The sequence below is a fragment of the Protomyctophum bolini genome (assembly GCF_963924005.1).
Source record: "Protomyctophum bolini genome assembly, chromosome: 3".
NCBI classification, from domain to species: domain Eukaryota; kingdom Metazoa; phylum Chordata; class Actinopteri; order Myctophiformes; family Myctophidae; genus Protomyctophum; species Protomyctophum bolini.
Genome location: NC_137864.1, coordinates 48,457,450 through 48,485,216, shown reverse-complemented (window position 1 = coordinate 48,485,216; position 27,767 = coordinate 48,457,450). Strand labels below are relative to the sequence as shown.

At 44.9% G+C, this 27,767-nt stretch overlaps 1 protein-coding gene across 2 annotated transcripts; it reads right to left on the bottom strand.

Annotated features, from left to right (window-relative positions):
* Window positions 1–7,508: 7,508 nt before the first annotated feature.
* On the bottom strand, window positions 7,509–10,065 carry LOC308336799 (beta-1,3-galactosyltransferase 5-like). Of its 2 annotated transcripts, XM_080794354.1 has the most exons (3): window positions 9,903–10,065; window positions 9,052–9,140; window positions 7,509–8,810 (listed from the first exon to the last, which is right to left on the bottom strand). In XM_080794354.1, exon 3 carries the CDS (start codon window positions 8,803–8,805, stop codon window positions 7,789–7,791), a length of 1,017 nt encoding a protein of 338 aa, XP_080650480.1. In that variant the 5' UTR covers window positions 8,806–8,810; window positions 9,052–9,140; window positions 9,903–10,065; the 3' UTR covers window positions 7,509–7,788. The 2 variants fall into 2 exon arrangements, with proteins under 2 accessions (XP_080650480.1, XP_080650479.1); XM_080794353.1 differs by lacking the exon at window positions 9,052–9,140.
* Window positions 10,066–27,767: the final 17,702 nt, after the last annotated feature.

Here is a 27,767-nt window from a genome sequence, read left to right as displayed (position 1 = left end):
TTTTGGTATGTCATCTTTCTGTGCACCTAGCCCTCATCAAACAGACTCATTTACAATCTGACCTCTGGATCCCCTCCATTATCTCTCTCTTATCAGTATGTCAGTGTCTTCCTGCCCTCTTTGAACCATATAGTGCCACTACACTGCACTTAAGTCTTTAATCTTGTACTCAGCCGTTACATTTTTGTCCTAAATCGTGTTGGGGAGAAATATTTGGGCTGAATATGAAATAAAAAATCACACCCGTGTGAAGTGAGTGGTGCAACTCCATGTGGGGGGGTCATCCAGACCCTCAGGAACGCGCCCAGGGGGCCAGGCCGGTTCCGGCGTGCCACCCCACGTCCAAAACGGTTGAGAAATGACAGTTACCGTGTGGGGGTCCCTATACTGTACTGTACTGTCTGGCACACCCAAAATCATCATATACAGTTAATATGTGCGTGTATGTTTGTGTGTGTGTGTTAGGTTGCGCACAGGTGGTGGAAAAACAACCATGCTGTTTTCATGCTCAGACCCAGCCAGCCACCCACACACATAGCTCCGTAAGGGAGTGGATGCAACACTCAAAAATAATACTGGCACTGCAGAGCAGTAAATGGTATCCTATAACAATAATAATTGCCCTACAAAGTAATGTGGTGTCAGCACAAATGTTCAAGATTCAAAGGTTTTATTTGTCTGTCTCTGGTTTTATAAATATTGAACCAGTTAAACATCAAGCTTGTGATCTAATAACTACACTACATCCAATCGTAAGACATATAAGTTATAGTGCTGCACGATTCTTGCTCAAATATGAATCTCAATTTTCCTCCACAAGAATTGAGGTCATGCAAATGTGTATTGTCTGTCTGTAGTTGAAGAACATTACTACATTCACAGTGTGGAACCTGGAGGCAACTACTGTGGCTTTAAACAGACATCAAAGCAGGAGGGCTTAAAGTCTCTGTCTGGTAGCAAAAACATAAGAGTATTACTACAATGAATTGGACAGCCAGCTGGTGCTGCACCATTCTGGCTCAACTTTAGAAATGAGATTACAAAGGTGTCTGAATCTATAGATCTCTGTCTTTTTGTGATTCATTGTGCAGCACTAATAAGTTATAGTAATAATGTTTCACAATATTTGAACATCAAAGGCTACAAGAACTAACTTCAATGTATGTACTAACAATAGGCCTATCTTTGGTTAGGAATAGGATTTTTAACTTTCAGGGCTCAGGGCAGTTGGTCTTTGTCTTTGTTGGCCCAGAATAAGTTCTGGCCCTGGTCAGACCTGGCTCAAACATACGTAAAATGCTAAATGTCTGAACACTGTAAGTGTTAAGTCCCACCTAACTGGGGCTTAGTAAGTTTAAAACTATCTAGCTGACTGTACAGCATAGGCAATTGTATACACTGTAAATCCCTGGAACATGTGACGCGTTTAAACCTAAACACCATGTGTTTAATAATAAAATGCCAAGTGTTTATTAATATTCATACAATACAGTAGAACACGAGTTCACTCAAACACCTCACGAGAACACCTAGTGTTCAAATTCTAAACACCTATATGACTGACTTTGATTGTAAAAACTAAACACGTTTATGTGTTTAAAAAGTGTTACAGGGATTAAACATGTTCTTCTGTTTATAATCTAAACACTGTGACACGTTTAAAAAGTGTTACAAATTATGTGTTTAAAACTGTTTAAAACCTAAACGCTTGGGTTTAGTATATGTTATCAGACTAACCCACTCCACTGTCTTCTTTTTCTCATGTCTGTAAACTCAGCCTTCATCAAATCCACCCGTCTTACCTCTCCTTCTTTCTGTACCTCCTCTTCCACTGCTTGTCTCATGTGTGTGTGGCTGTGTGAATATTTATGGGCTGGTGAATGGAGAGAGATAAGATGAAACCCAGAGCCTGCCCTCTAGTTCTCCCAGCGTCTGCAACCCTTAAATCACTAGTGTGCGTGCGTTCGCAATTTGAGTTGACTGCAGTTTAACATGGTGGGGGTTAAGATTAGTGTTAGACAGGCACTTTCAACCTGGTGTCCCTATTTTCGACAAATGACGATCAACAATCTCACGTACGCTTGAAATTTGGCTATTTTCACTGTGCTACACCATCATCATACGACATTTATAAATGTATGTTAAGGATAGGGGGTGGGGAAAGTGTGCAAGTCAAACATGTCTCCAAATAGTGAGTGCGTGCGTGCGTGTGCGTGTGTGTGTGTGTGTGTGTGTGTGTGTGTGTGTGTGTGTGTGTGTGTGTGTGTGTGTGTGTGTGTGTGTGTGTGTGTGTGTGTGTGTGTGTGTGCTCGTGCGTGCGACCGTGCATGTGACAGCCTCCTCTCCTAGGCTCTGACCGTGCTATTGCATATCTTCCACCAGTTGCTCCATCATTGCTGGAGACACAATAAAAGTATATGAAAGAAAACATGAAACGACAATTAATGGTCATTTCATTTTCTCTGCCACTTCCCACTTCTCTCCCCCTCTGTCTTACCAGACTTTCCCCCGTAGTTTTCCCATATCATCCATCAACTGGTCACGGTTTCTATCCTCTAATAGACCATTGATGGTGAGGTTGTGCAGAACCACAGAGTCTGTTGTGTCTACATGGTGACCTATAGACGGGGTGGGGTGCAGGGTGTGCTGTAGACTGGCTCTGTGTCTCCGTCTCTGTACATGTCACGAAGACGCGGCCGCACAATGTTTATGAATCCGCGGAGGGTGACAGAGAGGACAGCCGGGCTGCAGGAGAGAGAGGAGGCTGATGGAAAAGGGGAGTGTGGGCCGGTGGTGTGTAGTTAGTAGAGGATGCCATATAGGGCAACACCTGGTCTGAATTTTTGTGCGTGCGTGCGTGCGTGCGTGCGTGCGTGGCCGTGAAATTAGCCATGATAATAACTAATGGAGCACTCCCAAATCACATCTCCCAAATTAAGTAGTTAGCTCCATGAAAGAAGTACCATATGAGGTTAAGTAGATTGGATGTTTACTGTATGTTCCTGCTAGATACAGTACTACTGTATGACTCTGGCCACCCATGTCCTCGAAACAGGCGTTGTGCTTTCATGGTGGAACAAAATATGATTATTATACAATTATTTTTATTTCCATGGTATATTTGCACATGCAAAGAATTTGTTGCATACTAGGTATGTCCTGATGTCTGAAGTCAGATTTAATCTTAAATCACACACTTTGGAGTTACAGCACACTTTCTCTGCCCCACACAGAACACCAAGTAAGAAGACGCATCCCACCTGACAGCTTGGCGTACGGACGGTACGGCTTAATATGTGGCACCTGCAGCCTGGGAGTGGAGTAGGATGAAGGCTCTCTGACGTCCTCCCGGTGGGGGCTCCTCACTGGTGGTAGGTGAGTCAGTTGCCAGTAGGATATACATAACAGCAGTGCCAGGCCAGCACACAATATGTGTGGGGAGGAATCAATTGGCATAATGACAAAATTATGGGAGAAAATGTGGTAAAAAGGAAAAACAAAACCTTTAGACCAGCCCCAGGCAGACAGGGCACGGGAAGTGGGGTGCTGAGTGCGCTGCAACAGAGGTCTGGTGAAAACTTTAGGTGATTGTTTGTTTTGAGTAATATGGCTGTCTGTTTGGAACCTTTGTAACAGGTACGGTGTGACACAGGTGTGTTCACATTTGAGAGCATGTTGCAAACTCATTTAATAAACTATTGCCCGGTTGGATAAATTCATGGAGAAAGGGAAGGCACTTTCTCCCAAATATGTTTATTGCTGCTGCTGCCTTGCAGAAATGGGTTGTGTATGTGTAATCATGGACCATCTAGCCTCTGTGATTTGCATAATACATAGGCTCTTTAATTACAATACAAAGTAGCTGTAAAATCCAACACTGTTGGTGAGCTTGTGTGTGTGTGTGTGTGTGTGTGTGTGTGTGTGTGTGTGTGTGTGTGTGTGTGTGTGTGTGTGTGTGTGTGTGTGTGTGTGTGTGTGTGTGTGTGTGTGTGTGTGTGTGTGTGTGTGTGTCAGAGAGAGAGGGTCAGAGGGAGAGAGAGAGTAGAGTGGGGCAAATACACCATCTGGTGGTCACAGACGGTACAGACTGTTGTGTTGGAATGTTGGTGTTCACCGCCACTTAAAATCCAATCCATAATAGAATTTATAGAACAAGACACAATCAAATAATTCTAACAGTCAACTTCATCGTATCATTTCTTTAGAAATCCAAATGTTTAATGATGGTTCAAAGATGGTCAAATTAAGTAGTAGGCCTATAGACAAATTTACATAAAAGCACAATAAAATAGCATTCAGTAGGCATAGTCAAGTAAAATTCAGAGACATGAATCTGATGGACAGACTGACAGGTTTTGCAGATTTTCATAGTAATCTGCGACCTGGGTCGTAATAATTTACAAAAACCTTAAAACATTTTCGCTTACAGTTACAGTACGACATGCCTAAAATAGTGAATTCGGCTAAAAAGCATGACACTGATACTGAACATTTTTTAAAGGTAAAAAGGAAGTAACAACATATCCATTTAAATCAAACAGACATTCCTGTGGAGTGCACAGGCAAATTAAATGTATATTGGCTGTTTGCATGTGGCAATCTTATCTGGCGATTTTGGATCAATGAGCTCAGGTTGTGAGCTTATCTTAGACTTTAGCTGATGTTAGATCGCCCTCTTGAGGAGAGAAGACCAAATCAACAACTGCAGGGGAGAATCTGGATTTGGACTACCCCGTTTTGTTAGAATAAGCACATTTTTGGTAACAAGAAAATATCTAACATCTTCTCTTACCCAATAATATTTCAAATGAAAGCAATGCTAATTAATTATGGAAAGGTTTGAAGTTATTTTAGGCCATTTGAATGTAAAGGACCACTTTTCAACCTCATATAATTGGTCCTCACTAATAATCATGATAAAATAGCACAATTTCTGTGTCTATGTCTCCTGTGGGCAGTTCAGAAACCCGTCCACCAGTGGCATCATCGATGGGAAACTGCAGGCTTTCTATTCCTGAAAAGTTGCAATGCGAAAATGGAAGCCATCGTGCTCACGATGATAAAAATCTAAATAAAATAAGAAATCTGCCTATCACTGGTGGACAGGTTTCTGAACTGCCCACAGGCCTCCTATGAGACACAGAGTGGTCCATTGCCTACTTATGCCTACAATTCCATTCTATTCAGACCCAGGGAGATGCAAAACACATCATTTGTTTTTGACATTTAAACAGTATTCAGTCTGTATACAATCAATCTTATTAAAATAAATATATACCGGTAATTAATAACGTTTTGTATAGTTGCATATGACAATATAATAATGTCCTTATGGCCACAAGAACAAACAACTGCAGAGAATACAATTAGACATTTTCAGTCTCAACCATTAGATAAGGTAAATCATTAACCGTCCCCATATTTCATCAAACATCTTTTGTTTATTCTTGTATAAGTACATTTTGTTTCCAGAGGAAGGCACATGGATATCTCCCTAAACCACTGAGCAATACTAGGTTTGCCTATCTTTTAAGCTATAGCCCTTTTGGCTTGTAGTAAGCGTAAATCTATAAATCTTTGTTCACTAAGCTGTATCTTATGGCCATGTGGGTAAAGACCTAATAGAAACAGTTTAGGGTCAAGCTCAACAATATCTCAAGGTTCAAGGTTCAACTTTATTGTCAACAATACCAGTTACAGGGTAAAAGGCATGTGGAATTAATTGTGCGTTAAAAGACCATACAACAGCTCCAGTCTAGTGTCAAATACTAAGTGCAGGTTAAAACTAACATCTCTAAACAACTACTGAAACTACTTTTCGAAAGTGATATCTTCTGAATCTCCCTCCTTACTTCTTCCCAGAATTCTTTCACTCATGGGCAGACAATTGAAAAGTGTACCTTTGTTATTACCACATCTGATACAAGTATCTGGAATATCTACACTAAATTTATTTAATTTCTCTGGCGTGATATAGACCCTCGTCAGCCAATTATATTGCAATAGTTTTAACCGAGTGTTACCTGTCTGAGATTGAGTCTCCATACAGGCTGAGCTCCACTCTTCCAATGTCAATTCCTCTTGTAAATCAGCCTTCCATGCGTTACATTTTGATTCTGAGGTTTCAGGAGAGAATTCTACTAACATAAAAAAAAATCAGATATGATGCCCCTATTAAAGTGATTTCGGATAAGCTCTTTCTCTATTATTGTCAGAGGAGAGAGTGTCAAAGAGTTCACCTGTTTAACCCTTATAAAGCTTCTGAGTTGTAAATACTTAAAGAAGTGTGTACGAGGTAAATTGTATTTAACAACTAATTCATCAAAAGAGAGTAGATTCCCCCTTTTGTCAAAAACATTCTTCCATCTCTTTTTCGTCCCATATCTTAAAGCCCCCATCCGCCCTACCTGGGGTGAAATATCCATTTCCCCAAATTGGGTTGAATCGAAAACTGGGTTTAATCATGTTTTTAACAATAGGATTAGCTGTATATCTTTTCAGTTTTTTTACACGAATTGGAGTAAAGATATTCGGGCAGCGCGCGGGAGCTTCAAAGAGTAGGATTCAATATTTCTCCATGTAGGAGATCCCTCCTCTGTATGATAGAAAATTATAGTTCTCAACTGAGCCGCCCAATAGTACCATAACATTATTAGGGCACTTTAGCCCTCCCCTATCGTTTAGTTTTAGTTTAGTTTATTCGCACAATAAAAACAGTACAAAATAAATCTTTAAACAAAGGAGCAGCTCAGCAGATGGAGCCAAATAGTGAGAAGAGCTAGCTATTCTTATAAATTTATTTTGAATAATTAATAATTTGTGTAAATTGGATGGATATGTACTTGCCCAAACAATATAGCAATACATGAGATATGGATAAATCAAACTGTAATAAAGGGTTGAGACAAGCCTGATGAACCAGGCCCCTAATTATTCTGATGATACCAAATGATCTTGAAACTGTGTTGTTTACTGTATGTATGTGTTCTTTCCAAGACAATTTTTCATCCACCAGGATTCCTAGGAACTTGGTGAATGAAACTTTTTGAAAATGTCTATCTCACCAATAGATCTCTATGATGACAGTATTTTTAGTTTTTTTCTCACAAAAACTATAACATTTATCGCAAGGTAAATATAACGGAGATAAACGGAGCCCGATTATTCCAAATAAAATTACGAAACAAAATGTCCATTTTAGTAAAGAAACCGTCAGTAGGCGACAAGGGGATATTCTTAAACAAATACCAAACAGTTTAGGGAGTGTGTTCATTTTGAGGATATTTATTCTACATACAAGTGAAATTGGAAGGCTTGACCATCTGTCCAACGCTTCAGTCAGAGATTAAAATAGGGTAAAATAGGGTAAAATAGAGTTTATAGTTAAGGGACGCAATAAAACAACGACCTCTGCATTCACAGGATGCACTACTGTACTGTTTTTTATTCTAGTTTATTTTTTATAAAAAAAGAATATAACCACATTATAACCATATAAAATGCTAGTTTAGGGACAATCTGAATACCCAAATAGGTCAATTTGTCTACCGTTAATTCTAAAGTGACTTGTCTACCGTTCTAAAGCAAGTGAATTGCTTAAGCTCCATAAGCCCTGGTATTGACTGTTCCAATTTTTTTTAGAAAAAGAATAAACAATAAAAACAAGAGGGGATAAAGTAAAGTCTTTGTGACTTTTCTGGTTTCATCCTCTAAGTAACGTTTGTATTGACCTGTACCTTCCTTGGACTGTACCCATTCTGCAATCTGTTAATACAATCAATCAATCAATCAAAAGTAACAGGGGGCACCAGACTCCCTGTTCTTCTCCCAATAACCCATCATCTGTGGGATGCTCGTTGTTGTGACAGCAATCACTTTTGAAAGAGTACATCGGCTCAGGGCAAAGATAGGGTTGACAATGAACATAGACTTATTGGGGGGGTCCGTGGGGGAGATCCCCAGTCTTTTCAGGCACATCCCAAGGTAGGCATCTTCAATGTAGATGGGCTTCATTTGAGGGGCGACCCCCAGAATCTTTCCAGGGAGGTCAAGAGACATGACATAGCTCATACCCAGAGGATAGGGGGGATACTCTGACTCTGGGAACACCTCTTCTGGCAGGTAGAACTTATTGTTGGGGTTTCTCAGAACCGGACTGTGCCACCACACCAAGCCGGTCATGTAATTCTGTTGGGGAGTGCCGGGGTCCGCCAGCAGCTTCACTAAGTTCTGGGCATTAAGGAACATGTCCGAGTCGATTTTCATGACGAAGGCGGCGCGGGAACAGCGCGCGGTCAGCCACTCCAGCATCACCATGGTCTTGATGGTCAGGTTGTGGTAGCTGTCCTGGAAGTCACTCTGGATCAGGTCGTGGTGCAGGAGGCTCTCTTGCTTGAGGTTCTCCTGCTGCTGCGGTGCTCCTGCTCCACTGGGGAGGCCAGTCAGGAAGACGGTCTGAACAAGTTTACCTTCAACCGTTGTCTCTTTGCCCCATGTCTTCCGGACTGCGTCCCGAGCTGCCGTGTTGCTAGGCGCCACCGGAACTATCAGGATAACAAACGGGGTCTTGGTCTTGCATACCTCTGTGTCGTCCATGCTGAATTTGTAGTCACGTGGATAAGCTACGTGATACGGACCAGGAGTGGCGAGACTGCCAGGGGACGTGTCCTGTTCCTTATTGGGCCCTACTACCCTGGTGTCTTTTGGTTTGGCATGGTTGACATAGGCGAGGAAGAAGATGACCACTGCAACCAGGAGGCACAACATTCTACGTCTTGTAAAAAGGTGTTTCCTCCACGTGTCCATGGGATCTGAATTGAACGATATAAAAAAAAGTCATAATCTAAAACTAGATACTTCCATGTTCCTTTTTCAATAATGCAGTTTAAAGGACCTATATAACATAAAATCTAATTTTTTCTATTTTTTTGGTGAGCTTCCCTGTGTATTTTCCATCCCCACAAATATGCAATTTTGAACAATCAGGATTTCTCATCATATTGGGGTTTTTATGGAACTGCTCAACTGATGTAGTCGTATTTGTCACCCTACTTTGTATAATTCCTCCCTCTCTTCAGTCTTCAGTTCCAAATTTGCATTTCCACTTTGTTTACAATGTCCGCCATTGTTGATCTTCCAAGCTGGCATGGAATGGAAACAAGCCTGTGTTTATCTAGCGTCAGTATTATAATGACTCAAATATTAAATAAGTTGGTTATATCAGAGTGGTGATTGAGGCTCAAACCATTAGAAATAAGTTTGAAGGACATAGACAATATGTTTTTAAATATGAAAAACTGTTTTAAAATTCATGTTATAGCTGCTTTAAATAGACAAGCGCAACACATACAATATAATTATAGAATTATAAATGCAATATGATGCAATGATGCAGGGTCATAAATAATCAAGTTCATGTCTGTCCTACAAATTCTGATTAGAAACATAGCGAATCAGGGAAAAGGAAAACGCTAGCCCCCTCCCACACCTTTGCCCTTCTCGCACTAAGCTTGAATTGCACCTTTCTATAAAACTAAATTTGTTGTATATTTATGGAACATAACCTACTGTGAAGTGGTTCACACAAAGTTCACCTAACTTTGCTACTACAGGGAAAACATGCACATGTACTCTTTTTTCACTCTATAGTCTATCCCTTTGTTTGCTGTGTTTGCTGTTTGATGTTAATCGAACTAAGCAATTTGACTGATTTTAAAGCAGGCTGAAGCGCAAGTTTAGTCTCTTTAGTCCTAGGCTACATCCACATTGACTATTTAAGCATGAATCAACTTCTCTTAATAGTGTAGGCTAAGGCTTTCTCCTGCCACCAGAACAGAGAAGAGATTAGCTATTTCATTTGACAAAGGAAATCATAGGTAGGAATTGGAAACCTTTCTGCTTACCTGGCTGCCTGCCTGTCACCTTTGTGGTGCTGTCATTCACGCTGTTTAAAAAGGAGCTTCATTATTCATTGTCCAGATAGATAGACATACAATGCATAGACATTAGCTTAGCTAGCTAGTAATACTACACACACAGCCTTTACGTAGAACAGCCATTGTCCACACTTCCCACCTGTAACCACCCACAGGTTGAGCACTCCCTTTTCTCCATGGCAACCGTGTGTGTGTGTGTGTGTGTGTGTGTGTGTGTGTGTGTGTGTGTGTGTGTGTGTGTGGCCTGCATGCCTGTACGAGCGCATTTGTGTGTAAATACCCACATTGGGTGGGCTCTAGATCAGATACAGATCAGGCATTCAAATGCTAATCTGGTGGTTTCTTTTCACCTGCCAGGTAGGGTATGCATAGTACTGTACTCTGCAATAGGCTACTTGTTCACAATGAGAAAGAGTAGCCAGATGACATGCGCTTCTGTTTATAATCTAAAAAACACTGACACGTTTTAAAAAGTGTTACAAAAAGTTGGAGACGGAAGCATTCTGACATGCTCACAGTATTTCAGCTGGGGTCTTCATGTGTAAGCAGCTGGTTAAACAGGTTTTCTGCACTTACCGTATCTGAAGTCAGTTTCAGGAAGGAAGCAAAGCACACACACAAGAAGCCCCAGTACCTCAATAGTGTCAAACGTTGATAGATTCTCTGTTTGTGCTAACATCCCATTAGCCTTTGGGCCTACGGCACAAGAAACCAGCCAAACCAGATCAGCTTTGCAACTGCTCGTTTGTTTTAAGTTAATAATTTCAAGTGGTTTTCAGGCACGTCTTAAAAAGTATGGTATTCCAAATAATAGCTTACACTCTGTCTTATCTCTCCAAAGCCTGATTTCTACACAGTGTCTGTACTGTGACTGCAAGTTCTCTGCTCTTCTGGTAAAAGGTTTAAAAACGACCTTCTGCTTTTGCTGTAGTCGGTTGTTTAAGTTTTCCTTTTCTTTTCTTTGCAACACTATTTTGAACAAGGAGATTGCCCGCTAAATAGTGCAACACATATAAATATTTTAGGGTGGTTGACACAATGACACAGTAGGCCTTTAGGTGCTCACTGGCTAGAGTCAATCACTGATGAAAACATAGATGTCTCTTGGGTGACAGTAGCCCAGGGCCGACTGTAGTCTGGCCCACTAGGGTGGTGACAGTAGCCCAGGGCCGGTTGTAGTCTGGCCCACTAGGGTGGTGACAGTAGCCCAGGGCCGACTGTAGCCTGGCCCACTAGGGTGGTGACAGTAGCCCAGGGCTGGCTGTATAGGCCCACTAGGGTGGTGACAGTAGCCCAGGGCCGACTGTAGCCTGGCCCACTAGGGTGGTGACAGTAGCCCAGGGCCGGCTGTAGCCTGGCCCACTAGGGTGACAGTAGCCCAGGGCCGGCTGTAGCCTGGCCCACTAGGGTGGTGACAGTAGCCCAGGGCCGACTGTAGTCTGGCCCACTAGGGTGGTGACAGTAGCCCAGGGCCGGTTGTAGTCTGGCCCACTATGGTGGTGACAGTAGCCCAGGGCCGACTGTAGCCTGGCCCACTAGGGTGGTGACAGTAGCCCAGGGCCGACTGTAGCCTGGCCCACTAGGGTGGTGACAGTAGCCCAGGGCCGACTGTAGCCTGGCCCACTAGGGTGGTGACAGTAGCCCAGGGCCGGCTGTAGCCTGGCCCACTAGGGTGACAGTAGCCCAGGGCCGGCTGTAGCCTGGCCCACTAGGGTGGTGACAGTAGCCCAGGGCCGACTGTAGTCTGGCCCACTAGGGTGGTGACAGTAGCCCAGGGCCGGTTGTAGTCTGGCCCACTAGGGTGGTGACAGTAGCCCAGGGCCGACTGTAGCCTGGCCCACTAGGGTGGTGACAGTAGCCCAGGGCCGACTGTAGCCTGGCCCACTAGGGTGGTGACAGTAGCCCAGGGCCGACTGTAGTCTGGCCCACTAGGGTGGTGACAGTAGCCCAGGGCCGGCTGTAGCCTGGCCCACTAGGGTGGTGACAGTAGCCCAGGGCCGGCTGTAGTCTGGCCCACTAGGGTGACAGTAGCCCAGGGCCGGCTGTAGTCTGGCCCACTAGGATGGTGACAGTAGCCCAGGGCCGGCTGTATAGGCCCACTAGGGTGGTGACAGTAGCCCAGGGCCGACTGTAGCCTGGCCCACTAGGGTGGTGACAGTAGCCCAGGGCCGACTGTAGTCTGGCCCACTAGGGTGGTGACAGTAGCCCAGGGCCGGCTGTAGTCTGGCCCACTAGGGTGGTGACAGTAGCCCAAGGCCGGCTGTAGTGTGGCCCACTGGGGTGACAGTAGCCCAGGGCCGGCTGTATAGGCCCACTAGGGTGGTGACAGTAGCCCAGGGCCGACTGTAGTCTGGCCCACTAGGGTGGTGACAGTAGCCCAGGGCCGGCTGTATAGGCCCACTAGGGTGACAGTAGCCCAGGGCCGGCTGTAGCCTGGCCCACTAGGGTGACAGTAGCCCAGGGCCGACTGTAGCCTGGCCCACTAGGGTGGTGACAGTAGCCCAGGGCCGGCTGTATAGGCCCACTAGGGTGGTGACAGTAGCCCAGGGCCGGCTGTAGCCTGGCCCACTAGGGTGGTGACAGTAGCCCAGGGCCGGCTGTATAGGCCCACTAGGGTGGTGACAGTAGCCCAGGGCCGGCTGTAGCCTGGCCCACTAGGGTGGTGACAGTAGCCCAGGGCCGGCTGTATAGGCCCACTAGGGTGGTGACAGTAGCCCAGGGCCGGCTGTAGCCTGGCCCACTAGGGTGACAGTAGCCCAGGGCCGACTGTAGCCTGGCCCACTAGGGTGGTGACAGTAGCCCAGGGCCGACTGTAGCCTGGCCCACTAGGGTGGTGACAGTAGCCCAGGGCCGGCTGTAGTCTGGCCCACTAGGGTGGTGACAGTAGCCCAGGGCCAGCTGTAGCCTGGCCCACTAGGGTGGTGACAGTAGCCCAGGGCCGGCTGTAGCCTGGCCCAATAGGGTGACAGTAGCCCAGGGCCGGCTGTAGCCTGGCCCACTAGGGTGGTGACAGTAGCCCAGGGCCGGGCTTTTAATGCAGATGATTAAAGTACAGTGTCCTTTGTCCTTTATGCTTTTATATTGTTTATGCAGTACATATTAATCTGTCCAACAGCAACACAGTTACCTAAAAGATGATCGTCCGTGCGAACTTCATTCCATTCACTGCAATAAAAGTCTTGCTTCTCTGCCGTCCTTTGACCATGCACTGATATTCACAGTTTGACGTATGACAGTTAATACAATTAACAATTACTTTATTACAGTAGTTTGGCCACATACACACACACACACACACACACACACACACACACACACACACACACACACACCATAACCTTTGATTGGGTGGGCAGGACACACAGAGTCTGTACAAACATATAGACTCTGTCACACATACTCCCTAATTAGAAGACAACCATGTCAGATGTCGGAGATAAGCAAATAGTTACAACCCTCAGCCTGACACAATCTATCATGAATGAAAATATATTGACAGGATACATGAATTTATCAGGAGGATGCATGGATGCTTTGCAGCGTTTACTCAGAATGAGTTGTCACTGAAATAGCGGCTTCATATCAATGAATGAGGTTAGTCGAGGTTAGTCGTGGCCGGTTTAACCCATTTAGGCCTGATAGTGTGGTACGAGGTGTATTTCCGTAGGATTTTTTTGCTAAAAGTGATTTTTTTGCCTTTTTGGCTTTCATAGGGACCAAACTGTCAGAAAATGATGGGGTTCAAATTTTCCCGACCCCCACCCCTTATTTGGGGGGTCATATATTTTGGGACCTCCCATAATATTACGCCAGACAATTAATGTCCGATTTTCATAATATTAGGGTTGTTTTATAGGTTTTTAAATATTCTGAGTTGATTTATTATTATTACACTTTGAAAGTAGCCAGAATAATCTTTTCTGACTTTAGGTTGGGGTCTTTCTTCACCGGGACCCCCCGGACTCATCTCAGTACTCATTACATTCCTCGCTCTGCTCCTGTTCCAGAACAATGTCAAATTAGATAATACTTAAAGCATTAAAAGCTTTTGTAGCTGGGCACTGATTACAAAAATGAGTAGTAGTTGTTGTATTATAGTGTTCTGATACTTGGTGCTGTGTTCGGATACTGTTAGAGCACGCTGAAGGCCGCTGCTGGCAGGCAATGATTGTGATGTCTAGTCTGTGACGTCATTAGGACATGAAGTATCCAAACTATATATGCTGCTGTAAGGGTAATAAACCTTGTGAACGTTTTGATGTGACCAAGTCTCGTGTCATGTTAATCTTCTCCCGGGCCGGCCTGTCTGTCTGTCCGCCGCCGAACCATGGAAATGCCAACCGGGTCGTCACACACCAGAACCAGACGAGGGTCCAATACGTAAAATACAGTTGATCATAACAGTAGTTAATACAGGGGGTCTTCCACAGGGGGCCGGGACTAGTTTTTCCCCTATTCTTGCACCCATATATACAGATTTGCAAGTATTTCGAATAGTATTAGAATATCTTGCGTTTATGTAAAGTACTTTGATAGTTTATTAGTACTAGTCCATACCCGGGGATATGCACACTTAAAGTATTTGCAGACTTTGGGTTATGTGCTGTGTATACTGTATGCATTACATTTGTATTTCTGAACATCCAGAGAAAGAAGAAAGTAGTAGTAGAAACACACCATTTAGGTGAATGAGTTTCACGGAGCTTTATGAGTCACTGAACGGTATGTTGCCATCACTGTCTCTCTGTAAGGGAATGTACAGGGGTAGTGCGTGCGTGAAGTAAATTAAACTTCACAGGCAATGAGGCAACGTGAGACGGAATGCTTACCTGTTGCGTTAGTGGTGGACTGTTTGTTGCACGGGCAGCAACGCAAGTGCGACGCTTACGCTTTGTATCGCAGCTCCCAGAAAGTGATGGTCGTTTTCTTCGTGGCATGTTGTTTGTTGTATCTATGTAGTCATTGTGTGGAATGTCGATGGGTAGGCTACTGTTAGGTGGAATGTCCGTGCGAAGGACAGCAGCCAGAGGGGAGGGGCGTGACTCCTGAGGTGGTGTGAAGCAGATCAGCGAGTTTGGACATCCAACAGGGGGTTGGATGCGCGCGCGCACCCACACTGTGAAGGCCATAGTACTGTAAATATGACATGAATATGAATGCAAAGTAGCGGTCCATGTGTGGACAGGCTACCTGTCGCCGCGGTGCATGGTGAGATGTGTGCAAACCGTGTAGTTTATCAGGAGAAGACTACCAAACGATGCAACACGCACACACACAGTCAGCGGCGCCAAATTGTATAGGGCACAATTTGTTGTGTTGCAGCGCTAGCTAGAGGAAGCATGCCAGTGGGGTACCGGTGAGAACGGTGGCCTGTGATGCAGGTGTCGCCAAGGGACGCAGGTGTGTGAGGGTGCGAGGTGAATTCACTAATAAATGAATGTTGCATCCTTTGGTATTCTTCTCCTGATAAACTACACGGTTTGCACACATCTCACCATGCACAACGGCGACAGGTAGCCTGTCCACACATGGACCGCTACTTTGCATTCATATTCATGTCATATTGACAGTACAATACCCATTTGTGCATTTTTTAATCCACTAATAAATTCATTATAAATCATTAATGTGCGAAATTGGAAAAAGGGCTCCATTAAGACCTCCATATAATTATGGTCCATGCCTGTGTGAAAAGTGGGAGTGATTGGGCCAGCCAATGTTGAGATAAAGTGCTTATAGCGCTGGCAGGGACATTCAGACAGACATTCAGACATTCGCTGAATTTTAGTATGATTAGTATGATGATGATGATGATGATGATGATGATGATTCTACCATTATTGTTGACAGATGTTACTGCAGGTAATAAAGGTATTGCAACTTCTCACTTTGGGCACGCAGAATGTGTCCATTTATTTCACACACTGCACTCACACTAACAACACACACACACACACACACACACACACACACACACACACACACACACACATACATACACATACACATACACATACACACACACACACCTATCCTCTTAAAGAGCCCATGGTCAATTATGCCTACAATACATTATTTGCAGGATCTATTCATCTTCGTCATCATCATCTTGAATGTCCTCCCTAATAGTGTTGGGACCGTACCCAAGTTCCCTCAGCCCTATGTTCCCTCAGGCCTATGTTCCCTCAGCCCTATATGTTCCCTCAGCCCTATATGTTCCCTCAGCCCTATGTTCCCTCATTCCAAAACAGAGGGGGGGGGGGGGGGGGGGGGGGGGGGGCTGTAAGGCATCGATTATACTATAATGCTACCCATACAGTAGTTCACCCTGCAGCAACAGAACACATTACAGATACCAAGTTACAGCAATGACACTACATGGGGTCTAGTCTATCTACTTTGTTATAGCAAATGCTCCACAACAACACAGTGAAACAGTGAACAGTGAAACATTCCTTACACAGTACTTAATTATCTGTTTTGAATCTCAGGTATGTTTCCATTGCATAGTTGTCTCATCAACCTAGAGTACACACCTTAATGAACTGACACCAACTATTTAAGCTACGTTGACAAACACAAAACTAGTTTAGCTTGTAGAACATCCTGTCTCCTCATGTCCCCAAGTAACACTGTCCTCTGAAAGGCCATCTGCAATAACCTAATATTAAGTATACTGCGCACCCATTCACCTTTGCAGCTAAGTGTCCCTTTCTCGGACTGCAACTGTAGCCTACTTACTGTATAAGACAGAAGACCCATTTATTGAAATCCCAAACATGGAATATACTTGGACCATGCATTATGCCACATATAATGCCTGTCTGGACGGCCACCTGCCAGTATACAGTGGATAACTTCCCAGTCTTTCTGGGTAAGTTGGGTGACTATATATCTATTTTTACCCTGAAATCCCAATTTTGGGCCTGTCATTATAGGCTAAGAAGAAAGGACAATTGCTGATCTACAAGGTCACAACATGCCGTAATGTGTTGTGAGCTTGTAGATCAGCTTTTCCCCAAAAATAAGTTTTGATAAATGACTTATTTTAAAATGTGTAGCGCAGTGGAATAGAGTAGACACTATGACACGTCAAGAGTCAATTAGTACTATAGGCTATACATTTGTGTTCTGGTAATATCATTGATCACTTGTTTTGCATGTCCGTGGCAAAAATAAAATATTAATGGAAATGTCCATCACATTCACAAGCTGGCAAGGTGATTTCCCCGGGTGCAGATAGCTGCTGTATTATCATGGTTATTGGTGGTGGTGGTGGCAATATTAATAATTTTAGTCTGAATATATCAAATCCTGTTTTGAGGATCACACAAGAATAGCATCACTTTATGGACAAAATAACACCCAAAAGGGTTCATAATTTCAGTCTGCTTGAGGTGTAATGCAGCTTTAAACAAAATAGCAGACAGTGGCACTGGTACATATCTGAACTCATCTTCTCACAGTGCGTGTCAACCACATAGCCGACATTTCTCAGCTTCAATTATGTTTTTCATACCAATTGTTGCACAGAAGCATCATGGTTTTGTTATGCGTACACACCCATGGTACTGTGCCAAGAGAACTCATAAATCAAACGCATGCAGTACACGCAGTCAAGTTGTCTACAGTCTACCGATGTTAACCATCTCAAACCCACACCCTAACCTCCCACGGGGAAGCACACCTAAACTGCGGTCATCCTGTTCAAGAGCGTTCATTTGGGCAAGATAGTCGAGCATATTTAAGGAGATCACGAGCAAAGAAATACTTGATGAGTTCCTCTAAGGATGACAAGTAGCCCTCCCAGTCACCTGACCGACAACAGAAAGACAAAGAGAAAAGAGAAAGACAGCAGCAGCCTGGCTGATCTTTATTTAGCAGCAATATTTGCTACACTTGGGTCTGAGGCACCTTACTTTGAAAATAGCTGATCTACAAGCTCAAACTACAACCTTGTAGATCAGCTATTGTTGGCTAAAGTTCTCCTTGGAAAAGGGATGCTATGGTTCAAGTGGTTTAATGTAAAAAAAAGAAAAAAAGTTCCTATCCCACAATGATTTGGTGGGCCCCTGTATAGTAACTCTGAGGACCCCCTAGGGGTCATGGGCCCCCTGTGGAAGACCCCTGGTATTGGCTACTACCATTTTTTTTATATCAGAGCCCAGCTACAAATACTTTTATGCTTAATTTATGATCTAATTTGATAATATTCTGGAGCAGGAGCAGAGCGAGGAATGTAATGAGAACTGGAATAGGCCCAGGGGTCAGTCCGGGAGGTCCCAGGTGAGGAAACACCCCTACCAAAAGTAAAAAAAAGATTCTTCTGATCACTTTAAAAGTTTAAGAAATCAACTCAGAATGTTTTAAAACATACAAAATAATTCTAATATTATGAAAATCGGACATTAACTGGCTGGCATACTGTTCTGGGAGGTCCCAAATAGATGACCCCCCCAGAAACGGGGTGGGGGTCGGGAAAATTTGAACCCCATCATTTTCTCATAGTTTGGACTCTATAGAACCAAGATCTGTAAAAAAAAAAATCAATTTTAGCACAAAAATCCTACGGGAGCTGTTTTTTTGACGCCTCGTACCACACTAATAGGCTACTTGTTCACAATGAGAAGGAGTAGCCAGATGACTCAGTGCAATCATGGCATGTAAACATGCGCTTCTGTTTATAATCTAAAAAACACTGACACGTTTAAAAAGTGTTACAAATAAGTTGGAGACGGAAGCATTCCGACATGCTCACAGTATTTCAGCTGGGGTCTTCATGTGTAAGCAGCTGGTTAAACAGGTTTTCTGCACTTACCTTATCTGAAGTCAGTTTCAGGAAGTTTGGCTAAATACAAGCACATCTACAAGCTCATCTAATATTTATTATTATTATGCTGTTAGTTATTATTATTATTAGTAGCTGTCACGTTTTATACTGTGTGTACAGGCCCAGGTTGCCTATATATATTTTTATATAAGTATTACTGCGTGTGTTTCTATTCTATAGTGAAACCCTTTTCCGGTGGTCTTGAGACCTGAACCAATTTTGTGTTTTAATGTTTATATTTAGTTATTATTTTCTATTTAGAGCGAGTGCATGTGTTCATATCCCGTTATGATTGAACATAACTTGATTTAAGAGGAGTGTTTACAGCTAGGCTCCAAGGCGCATGCGCGAACTGCGTGGAACAAGGGTCAGTACCGTCAGTGGTCAGTTTCCGAGTGTATTTCGTCTGATCTGGATGCCTTTTGTTTTAATTACCTGCTGCTGCTTTAACTGCTTTTTAACTGCTACCACTGCTTTTGCTGCTACCGGGTTTGGCTTATTTACGTCACTAAACAAAGTTCAGTTTAATTTAGCTCATGTGTGTTTATGTTGTGAATGTGTGAGTGAAATAAATGTAACAAAACTAGTGATTGAGTTGCCTCGGTGGTGTTGCTTGCTAGCCTGCGGTGTAGAGTATTTGCCGAGTAGTTTAACATTGTCCCAGACAGATGATCGCCTCGACGGAGGGCTAAAATTATTAGATTACGATTGAGTCTAGTGATTTCCGTACAGTAATTAAAACAGTGGCCAGCCCGTGTGAAGAGAGCGCACGGCAGGACAGTGTTTAGCATCATCTCGCCGCCATTAGCCTCTTATCGGAGAGAGAGGATTGCGGTCGAGACAAAGGAAGGTGCTATCAGCTTTGCCCGGAGGAGCGAGGCCAGGTCGTGTTTTCCAACAAACCACGAGGAGCGCGTGGAGTTGGAACGCAACAGCGACGTTGGTACGGAGTGAAGCGCGGATCACGTCAACGGAGCCAACGGCAGCCCTTGTCGGACTAGTGGACGGGAGTCGGGAGTGAACGGAGCCGCTACCGTTTCAAACAACCCCAGTCAACTGGCTGATCGACGGCGCTCAAAAGCAACAAAGCATTCATCAAAAATAAAGTTCATGGTTGTTGTGCTTGTGACTGTTAGGCGATCGGCATAGGATAAGCCGTTTGCTGTTTGTTCTTTGCCAAAGCTAACGTTGCTATGCTAGAAGCTATCCAATACATTGACATTGCTACCTTGATGAAGCTAACTTTGCTATGCTACGAAGCTAACGCCGCTACGTTGTGATGGATCTAAGCTAACCTGCTAAAGTGCATTTTTCTACCGTGGAAGTTGTCGGTGCATTGACTTTTATTAGTGTATCATGCCGGGTTGCACAGCTCATTGACTTTTCTTGATACCGTGCCAAGTTAGACGTACTGCTTGTCACTAAAGCTACTGCTAGATAGGCCTACTAGGTAGCTGCTTTGCATGTAAACAAGTCCGCGAACCGGAAACGCCGACCGGATACGGAGCCGCAAACCGGAAGCAGCGATTGGGAACCCGGATACAACGGTAAGACAACGGGAGTACGTGTGCCGTCCAAATAGGTCCGTCGTGCAACTACTACCAATTGACTAGGGTTCCTACCAACGTTTGATTTTGGTTCCTACCAACGTTTTTCATCTTTTTTGTTCCTATTAAAAGCCTCATCATGTTGATGGATGTGTTGGGGGACCTTAAAGACAGCCGAGCGCAGGCAGAGGCAATGTTTAACAAGAGGGCTGATGCTGTTTCACATATGATGAAGAGACTAAGTGTGAACGATTTAAAGGCTGAACATTATGCACTTAAGCATGATTATGAAGAATTCATGCATGCCAGTTTCAAATGCTGTGCTTCAATGGAGGACTCTCCTGTTTCATCTCAGGACATTGGGGAGGAGAGGGCTAGGTTGGATGACAGAACCTCAAAGTTTTTTGACATTGACTTTAAAATCAAGGAAACTTTGTGGAACAAGCATGTCTCCAACCAATTCTATTCCCATGGAGACAATGTCAGGAGCTTTGTTGAGCTGCTCGAGCAGCAGTGCGCCCAGGGAGGAGGAGTCTCTTCTGGGGAGTATGCATCATTGCGGAATCAAATGGAGTGCAAGGTAGCATGTCTGGAGGAGTTTGGACTAACTTGGGCACCTTTGGTTCATGATGACAATGTTGTTGACTTGGACAGATGCTGCATGGAGTACAAGGAGAGGGCAGAGGTGGCTTTACGAGCGTTGGGGAAGAGGATTGTCGTGAACCCCTCTGGTCAGTGGGAGAGCAATGTGAGTGTTGGGGACAGCTATGAGTCATGTGGCGACAATGAGAGTCGTGTTACCATGGTCCGGGAGACAGACGGCTCGAGATCATCTAGTCCCCAAGGCAAGCAGGCTGATTTAGCCATGGGAGCAAGTGGAGGCGGACTAGCTACTGGGACAACGCAGAGCGGTCCAGACCCGCCATCTCAAGCACTGAAGCGAGAGCCGTCTCCGCCGCCGGGGCTAGACACTAGCACCCTGCTGCATCGGCCGCTTCCGGACCTGCCATCTCAAGCACCGAAGCGAGAGCCGTTCTCGGGGCTAGACACAAGTACCCCACTGCATCGGCCGCTTCCTCCATCGCTAGGCTACGGCGACCATCGGTCTCAGCAGCAGCAAGGAGCGTCGGTTTCATATCCAGGCTACGCTGACTCACATCCAACGCAGCAGAGAGCAGCGTTTGCTACAAGACAAGAGCAGCATGGAGCGCCTGCTTTGAGACAAGACTACGGTGACCTTCGTGTTCAGCAGCAGCATGGAGTGTTTGCTTCATCACGAGACTACGGTGACCGTCGTTCTCAAGAGCAACATGGAGCGCCTGCTTCGAGACAAGACTACGGTGACCTTCGTGTTCAGCAGCAGCATGGAGTGCTTGCTTCATCACGAGACTACGGTGACCGTCGTTCTCAGCAGCAGCATGGAGCGCCCACGTCGTTGCAAGCCTACGGTGGGGCTCGTTCGAAGCTACTATCAAGAGCGTTTGTGGGGCAACCGGACAGTAACCCTCATGGGTCTAATTCTCCGTTTGTCGCGCCACCAAGGGATGGCGGAGTGAGGCAGTCTACCACTGCGTCCATGAACGTTTCAGGTGCTTCTTCCCGTTCGATGGGGGCAGTAGCGCCGAGGTTAGCGCTTGCACCACTGAGTTTGCCCAAGTTCAGTGGGGACAGAAGGAGCTACTACCGCTGGAAGGATAACTGGAATAACCTGCAGTCCTTGGCTGAGCCATCGGGCTCTCGTGAGTTACGGTTGTTTCACCTGCTGGACAGTATCGCCGATGCAGTGAAGAACGAGCTCAGACTGTTTTATTGTCGTGATGCAGAAGATGTTTTCCGTGCTCTGGAGGATAGGTATGGAGACGTTTCGCATATCGCTGATGACATCATTATGGAGTTACAAGAATTGCCAGTGGTGCGCAGCAACCAGCCAAGGGAGGCATTACAACTAATCCAGACCGTGGAGAGGGCGTTGTGTGACCTCACAGACTTGCGTTGTGAAGATGCGATTAACAACCAGTTGGTGGTCCGAGCACTCGAGGGGAAGTTACCGCCCAGTATGCAGGAGCGGTGGCTCTTATTTCGGTGCGACGCAATTAACAATGTCACCACACGGAATCGGTTTGATAAACTATTGCGATTCCTGCGTGATCAGAAGACCGTTTTGACACAACAGGAGCAGTTGCAGGCCATGAGACCGGCATCCACCAGGGGGGGTGAGCCGCAGGGCCGCAGCAAGCCGGGTGATAAAGCAGGGGACAGAGGGCAAGAGAGGCGTGCATTCACTAAAGCAACGGTGAACGAGACCAGGAGCAACTCTTCTCAGGTTCTTTGCGACATGTGTGGAAAGGCCGGCCATACTGGACTATATCGCTGCAAGTCGTTTCGAGATGCCAGTGCGGTGGATAAGAGGGCCCAGGCAAAAAAGGCAAAAGCTTGTTTTAAATGTCTGGATATCCATGACGGGCTGTGCAAGAGAGACTTTTTGTGTCGTAAGGACGATTGCAAGAGGGGTAATACTCCCGTGGACCACCACTACATGTTGTGCCTTAAGCCACGGGCAGATAGGAGCTCTGCACCTGAAGACACTGCAAAGGTCGGGGTTGAGGGGGATCAAGGGAGAGATCCTCGGGGACCGACAAGGCAGCAGGAGGCCATCTTTGCGAAGTTGGGCCTTACACCAGAGCAGATGGCTGGAGTTCGTGAGGCGGTGACGAACAGGGTGTCTACTGCAGTATGTGCGGGAACAGGACTCGTGGACAGTAGTGGGCTAAAAGAGCACCCAGTACTCATGATGATGGTTGATGTCACGACCAAGAGAGGGGACTGGCTGGGTGCCCTAATTGATCTTGCCTCCGACACCAATTATGTAACTCACCAGGCAGCAGAGAAGCTGGGGCTATTGGGTGAGCCCGTCACACTGATCGTGCGTGGTGTGGGTGGAATGGAGTCAAAGGTTGACACAAAGAGATACATTGTGAGCCTGAAAGTGGAGATGAAGAAGGGTTCTTTGCAGGCTCACGAGATGATCTGCTATGGGCTTGACGAAATCGCCAGAATAGACTATACAGTGGACTCTGAGCGCTTGGAGAAGTTCTTTCCGGCTGTAGTCAAGCCGGGGGAACTGAGACGTCCGCAGGAAGTGCAGCTGCTGATTAGTGCCCGGGAAGGTCGTCTGGTGCCTCAACGGTTGAAGAGGTGTGGTGACCTGGTCCTCTGGGACGGTCCGTTGGGAAAGACTGTCAGCGGCGTGCATCCTGAACTGTCCGAGGGCGTGGAGGTGACTGCACGACAGGCATCGACTCATTTTGCTTGGTCTATGCGGGCAGAGGCTGTGAGAGTCGAGGCCCGGAGCAGAGTCAACCTCCCTGAGCAGAGCTGTGTGGAGGTTAAGACTGCTGCAAGCAACGCTGAGGTCATCAAGTGGCTGCAACGGGACAGTATCGACGTGGCCTGTGATCCTGTGTGCGGTCGTTGCAGGAGGTGCGCTCTTGGAGGGAAAGAGATGTCCCTGGCAGACGAGAAGGAGCTCGAGATCATTGGATTGACCGTCATAACAAGCAACGCTCACAGCGACAAGTCCCACCGGGGACTGGGATGCGAAATATCCGTGGATCTGGTCATGAGAGGAGCTTCTCCTGTAGAGCTGGATGGAGTTTCGATGTGGCGGAGAGGCCCCAGGTTCCTGTCCCTGCCAGTGGAGAGTTGGCCCATAAAGTCAGCGACGGAGGTTGCCTCCGAGTCTAGGGAGAGCGCCAGTGTGCTGCAGAGGAAGGCGTTCACTGCTGTCGTGACTAGAGAGCAGGCATTGATGTTGGTTGCACCATCTTCCCCGGTTGGTGGCGTGGAGTTGTCACCAGGGACAACTACAGGGTCTTCTTCTGCAAATTCCAGTGTTGGTGTGGGAAGACTTTGGGGGGCGCTTCTCGTGGATCGGATGGACCTGACGAGATGCAATACCAAACTTTGTGACGTGGTGGGTTACGTCTGCAGAGCAGTACAGATCTGGTTACACAGCAGGACCGGCAATCACGAGCGGTGGGAGGCGAGGCTCACAATCCAGGAGGGTAAGATGGCGTACCAAGACTTATGCCGTGCTGCCCAAACTGGCATGTCCTTCCCCACAACTACTCTGAACCTGCTCAGTGTGTGTAAGCAGGTGATCGACTCATGTCTGCACTGCTGGAAGAGGGCAGACAAGCGGTCGACTCAGGTGATGGGCGTTCTTCCTACGGTGCGTACAAATCTGGCGGTTCCTTTCCAGTACACCACACTGGATTTGTTTGGGCCTTATATGGTCAGGGACGTGGTGAAGCGACGCGCCAAGGAGATGGTCTGGGGCGACCAGGGAGTCGTCCAAAGGAAGGCGGCAGAGGCTGGGACTGACTGGGCCGGGGAGTTCAGCCCAGCAGACTCACCCCATCAGTTGGTCTCAGGTGAAGAAGGACGGGGGGTCATGTTCATCTACCATCCTCCATAGGGACGTGAGGAGGCTGGTAGTACTGATACCAGTGGAGGATCAACCGTAGTTGAGTCCTCACGAGGGTGCCCAAAAGACTTTCGCTGCTAAAAAACTTTCAGCTGTTTACTTTTTTACCTTTTTTACCCAAATGGATTTACGTTCAGCTGTTCTCTTTTTTACCTTTTTTACCCAAACAGACTTTTGAGTGTCTTTGTTTTGAGTTTGTTTAAAATGTGTGTATGACCTAAGTGGGAGGTTGTGTCTAAGTGGGAGGTTGTGTAGCCTACTTGGATCACGTGATCCGTAGCCTAAGTGGGAGGTGTCACGTTTTATACTGTGTGTACAGGCCCAGGTTGCCTATATATATTTTTATATAAGTATTACTGCGTGTGTTTCTATTCTATAGTGAAACCCTTTTCCGGTGGTCTTGAGACCTGAACCAATTTTGTGTTTTAATGTTTATATTTAGTTATTATTTTCTATTTAGATGCATGTGTTCATATCCCGTTATGATTGAACATAACTTGATTTAAGAGGAGTGTTTACAGCTAGGCTCCAAGGCGCATGCGCGAACTGCGTGGAACAAGGGTCAGTACCGTCAGTGGTCAGTTTCCGAGTGTACTTCGTCTGATCTGGATGCCTTTTGTTTTAATTACCTGCTGCTGCTTTAACTGCTTTTTAACTGCTACCACTGCTTTTGCTGCTACCGGGTTTGGCTTATTTACGTCACTAAACAAAGTTCAGTTTAATTTAGCTCATGTGTGTTTATGTTGTGAATGTGTGAGTGAAATAAATGTAACAAAACTAGTGATTGAGTTGCCTCGGTGGTGTTGCTTGCTAGCCTGCGGTGTAGAGTATTTGCCGAGTAGTTTAACATTGTCCCAGACAGATGATCGCCTCGACGGAGGGCTAAAATTATTAGATTACGATTGAGTCTAGTGATTTCCGTACAGTAGCCTAGTAGTAGTAGTAACATACAGTTGAGAAGAAGTTCACATGCTTGATCAACAATATTAAGTTTGACACTCACCGACTGTATATTGACCTTTTTCTTACAGCCCATAGTGCATTGCGTTTGCAAACTGGCAACATACAAACTTATGCATGCACACAGTGTGCATAAGTTCATCTTTCTCTTGCTGTGTTGCCAGTTTTGCAAGAGAAACAAGTGGCCAGGTCTATGAAAACAAGCACAAATGAAAATAGCTGATCTAAAAGCTCACAGCGACACATTGTGAGGTTGTACATCCGTTATTTAAAAACACATTGAGAATAAATCGAAATATTTTGAATATTTTTAAAACATGAAAAAAAAAGGCACAAAAGATGTATATAATATAATATATATTAATCTGGGGTTCCTTGATATGAAGAAATGTGGAAGCAAGCCCAAATACGGTAAGCAACTACTGTACACTTTAGAATCAAGCCCAAAAAAAAACATTCACCACTACCAATAATGTATTTGCAAGTGACTTTACAGAAATAACAAGTCAAAGGTTGCTTATAATAAGCAGACATGGCAACACGGCCTGAAGGAAGCAAAGCACACACACAAGAAGCCCCAGTACCTTGGCGGGGGAAAAGGTGGATAGATTCTCTGTTTGTGCTAACATCCCATTAGCCTTTGGGCCTCCGGCTCAAGAAACCAGACAAACCAGATCAGCTTTGCAACTGCTCGTTTGTGGAGAACAAACATATGGACATATCCACATACTAGTGAAACTACTGCTGCCGATGTGAAAACATCGTAAAACTGAATTACATGGCCGTTTAAGACTGATATGAGGTTAGTCGAGGTTAGTCGTGGCCGGTTTAACCCATTTAGGCCTGACCTCGAAATGTAATAAAATTCTTCTAAATCCTCCAGTTTTCTGAAGAAAAAAAATAGTAGACCTACAATCTCATAGCGCGCCACCGAGTGGAGCCCTATGAGATTGTAGAGAGACTGTAGAGCTTGTAGATCTGCTATTTTTCAATAGCTAAATTATAACATAATGTTTAAAACACACCCAAAATGGGGTAAACTGTGAACGAGAATAAATAAAGATCAAATTGACACGTGATTGAAACGTACACGTGATACAGAATTATAACAAAGTATAATACAAAATTGTCACATTAAAAAAACAATTCCATTCAACATCATTTTATTGCAAAACATTGTGCCCACTTGTTCACAGGTCATACATAAAAATAAAATCCCACAATTCATGGGAAAGTGCACGCAGATATAAACTTTGGTTTAATATACAATGTGCATCCATCAGTCAGACAGACACCATATTGTAGAGGACTCTACAATGTGGGTATTTAGGTATGTACTTATTTCAAGCAGGATTCCTTCATTAGCCACGTTCAGTAGTTTGCAACTTCTCTGAACATTTGTTAATAAATACCAATATTCAGATTCAGATTCAAAACATAAATAAATTAAAGACAAATGTTTTGAGCTAACAATCCAGCTTCCTGGAATATCCCTGAGTCTTGAGTTGTAAATATGAAATAATAGTTGTAAACAGTGGTCAGGGGGAGGTCAAAGGCAGTCGGGCTGGTTAGAGAAGCAATGATAAAATAAATAAAAACAAACAGTCCTTTTATCACACAAATTGTAATGTCAGTTAACTACAGAAAAACTGACACAAAATAAATACTTGAATGTAGTTGAACCCAAACAAATATTAAAGTCCATAGACTTGGTTGGCACAAATTACATCTTACTTTACCCTAAACAAACATTAAAGTCCATAGACTTTGGCTGGGAAAGGAAATTAGGCTCTCAACAAACATTAAAAGTCCATAGACTTGGCTGGCCTATGACGTAAGTTCAGAAAGCCATGCTTTGTCAGAAATGTACTTAAAGCATGTATAGTTCACAACTCTCCAACACTGCCAGGTGTGAACTATGAAAGTAGGTCTGTAATGTTCTGTTTTGTGTCACCAAACCTGTTCTCAGACCAGCCATTTGCCCTACAACTCGTAGTGACTTGTGCACA

Excerpts from the sequence above, each read along its gene's own strand:
- LOC308336799 (XM_080794354.1), bottom strand. The coding sequence starts at position 8,805 with ATGGACACGTGGAGGAAACACCTTTTTACAAGACGTAGAATGTTGTGC.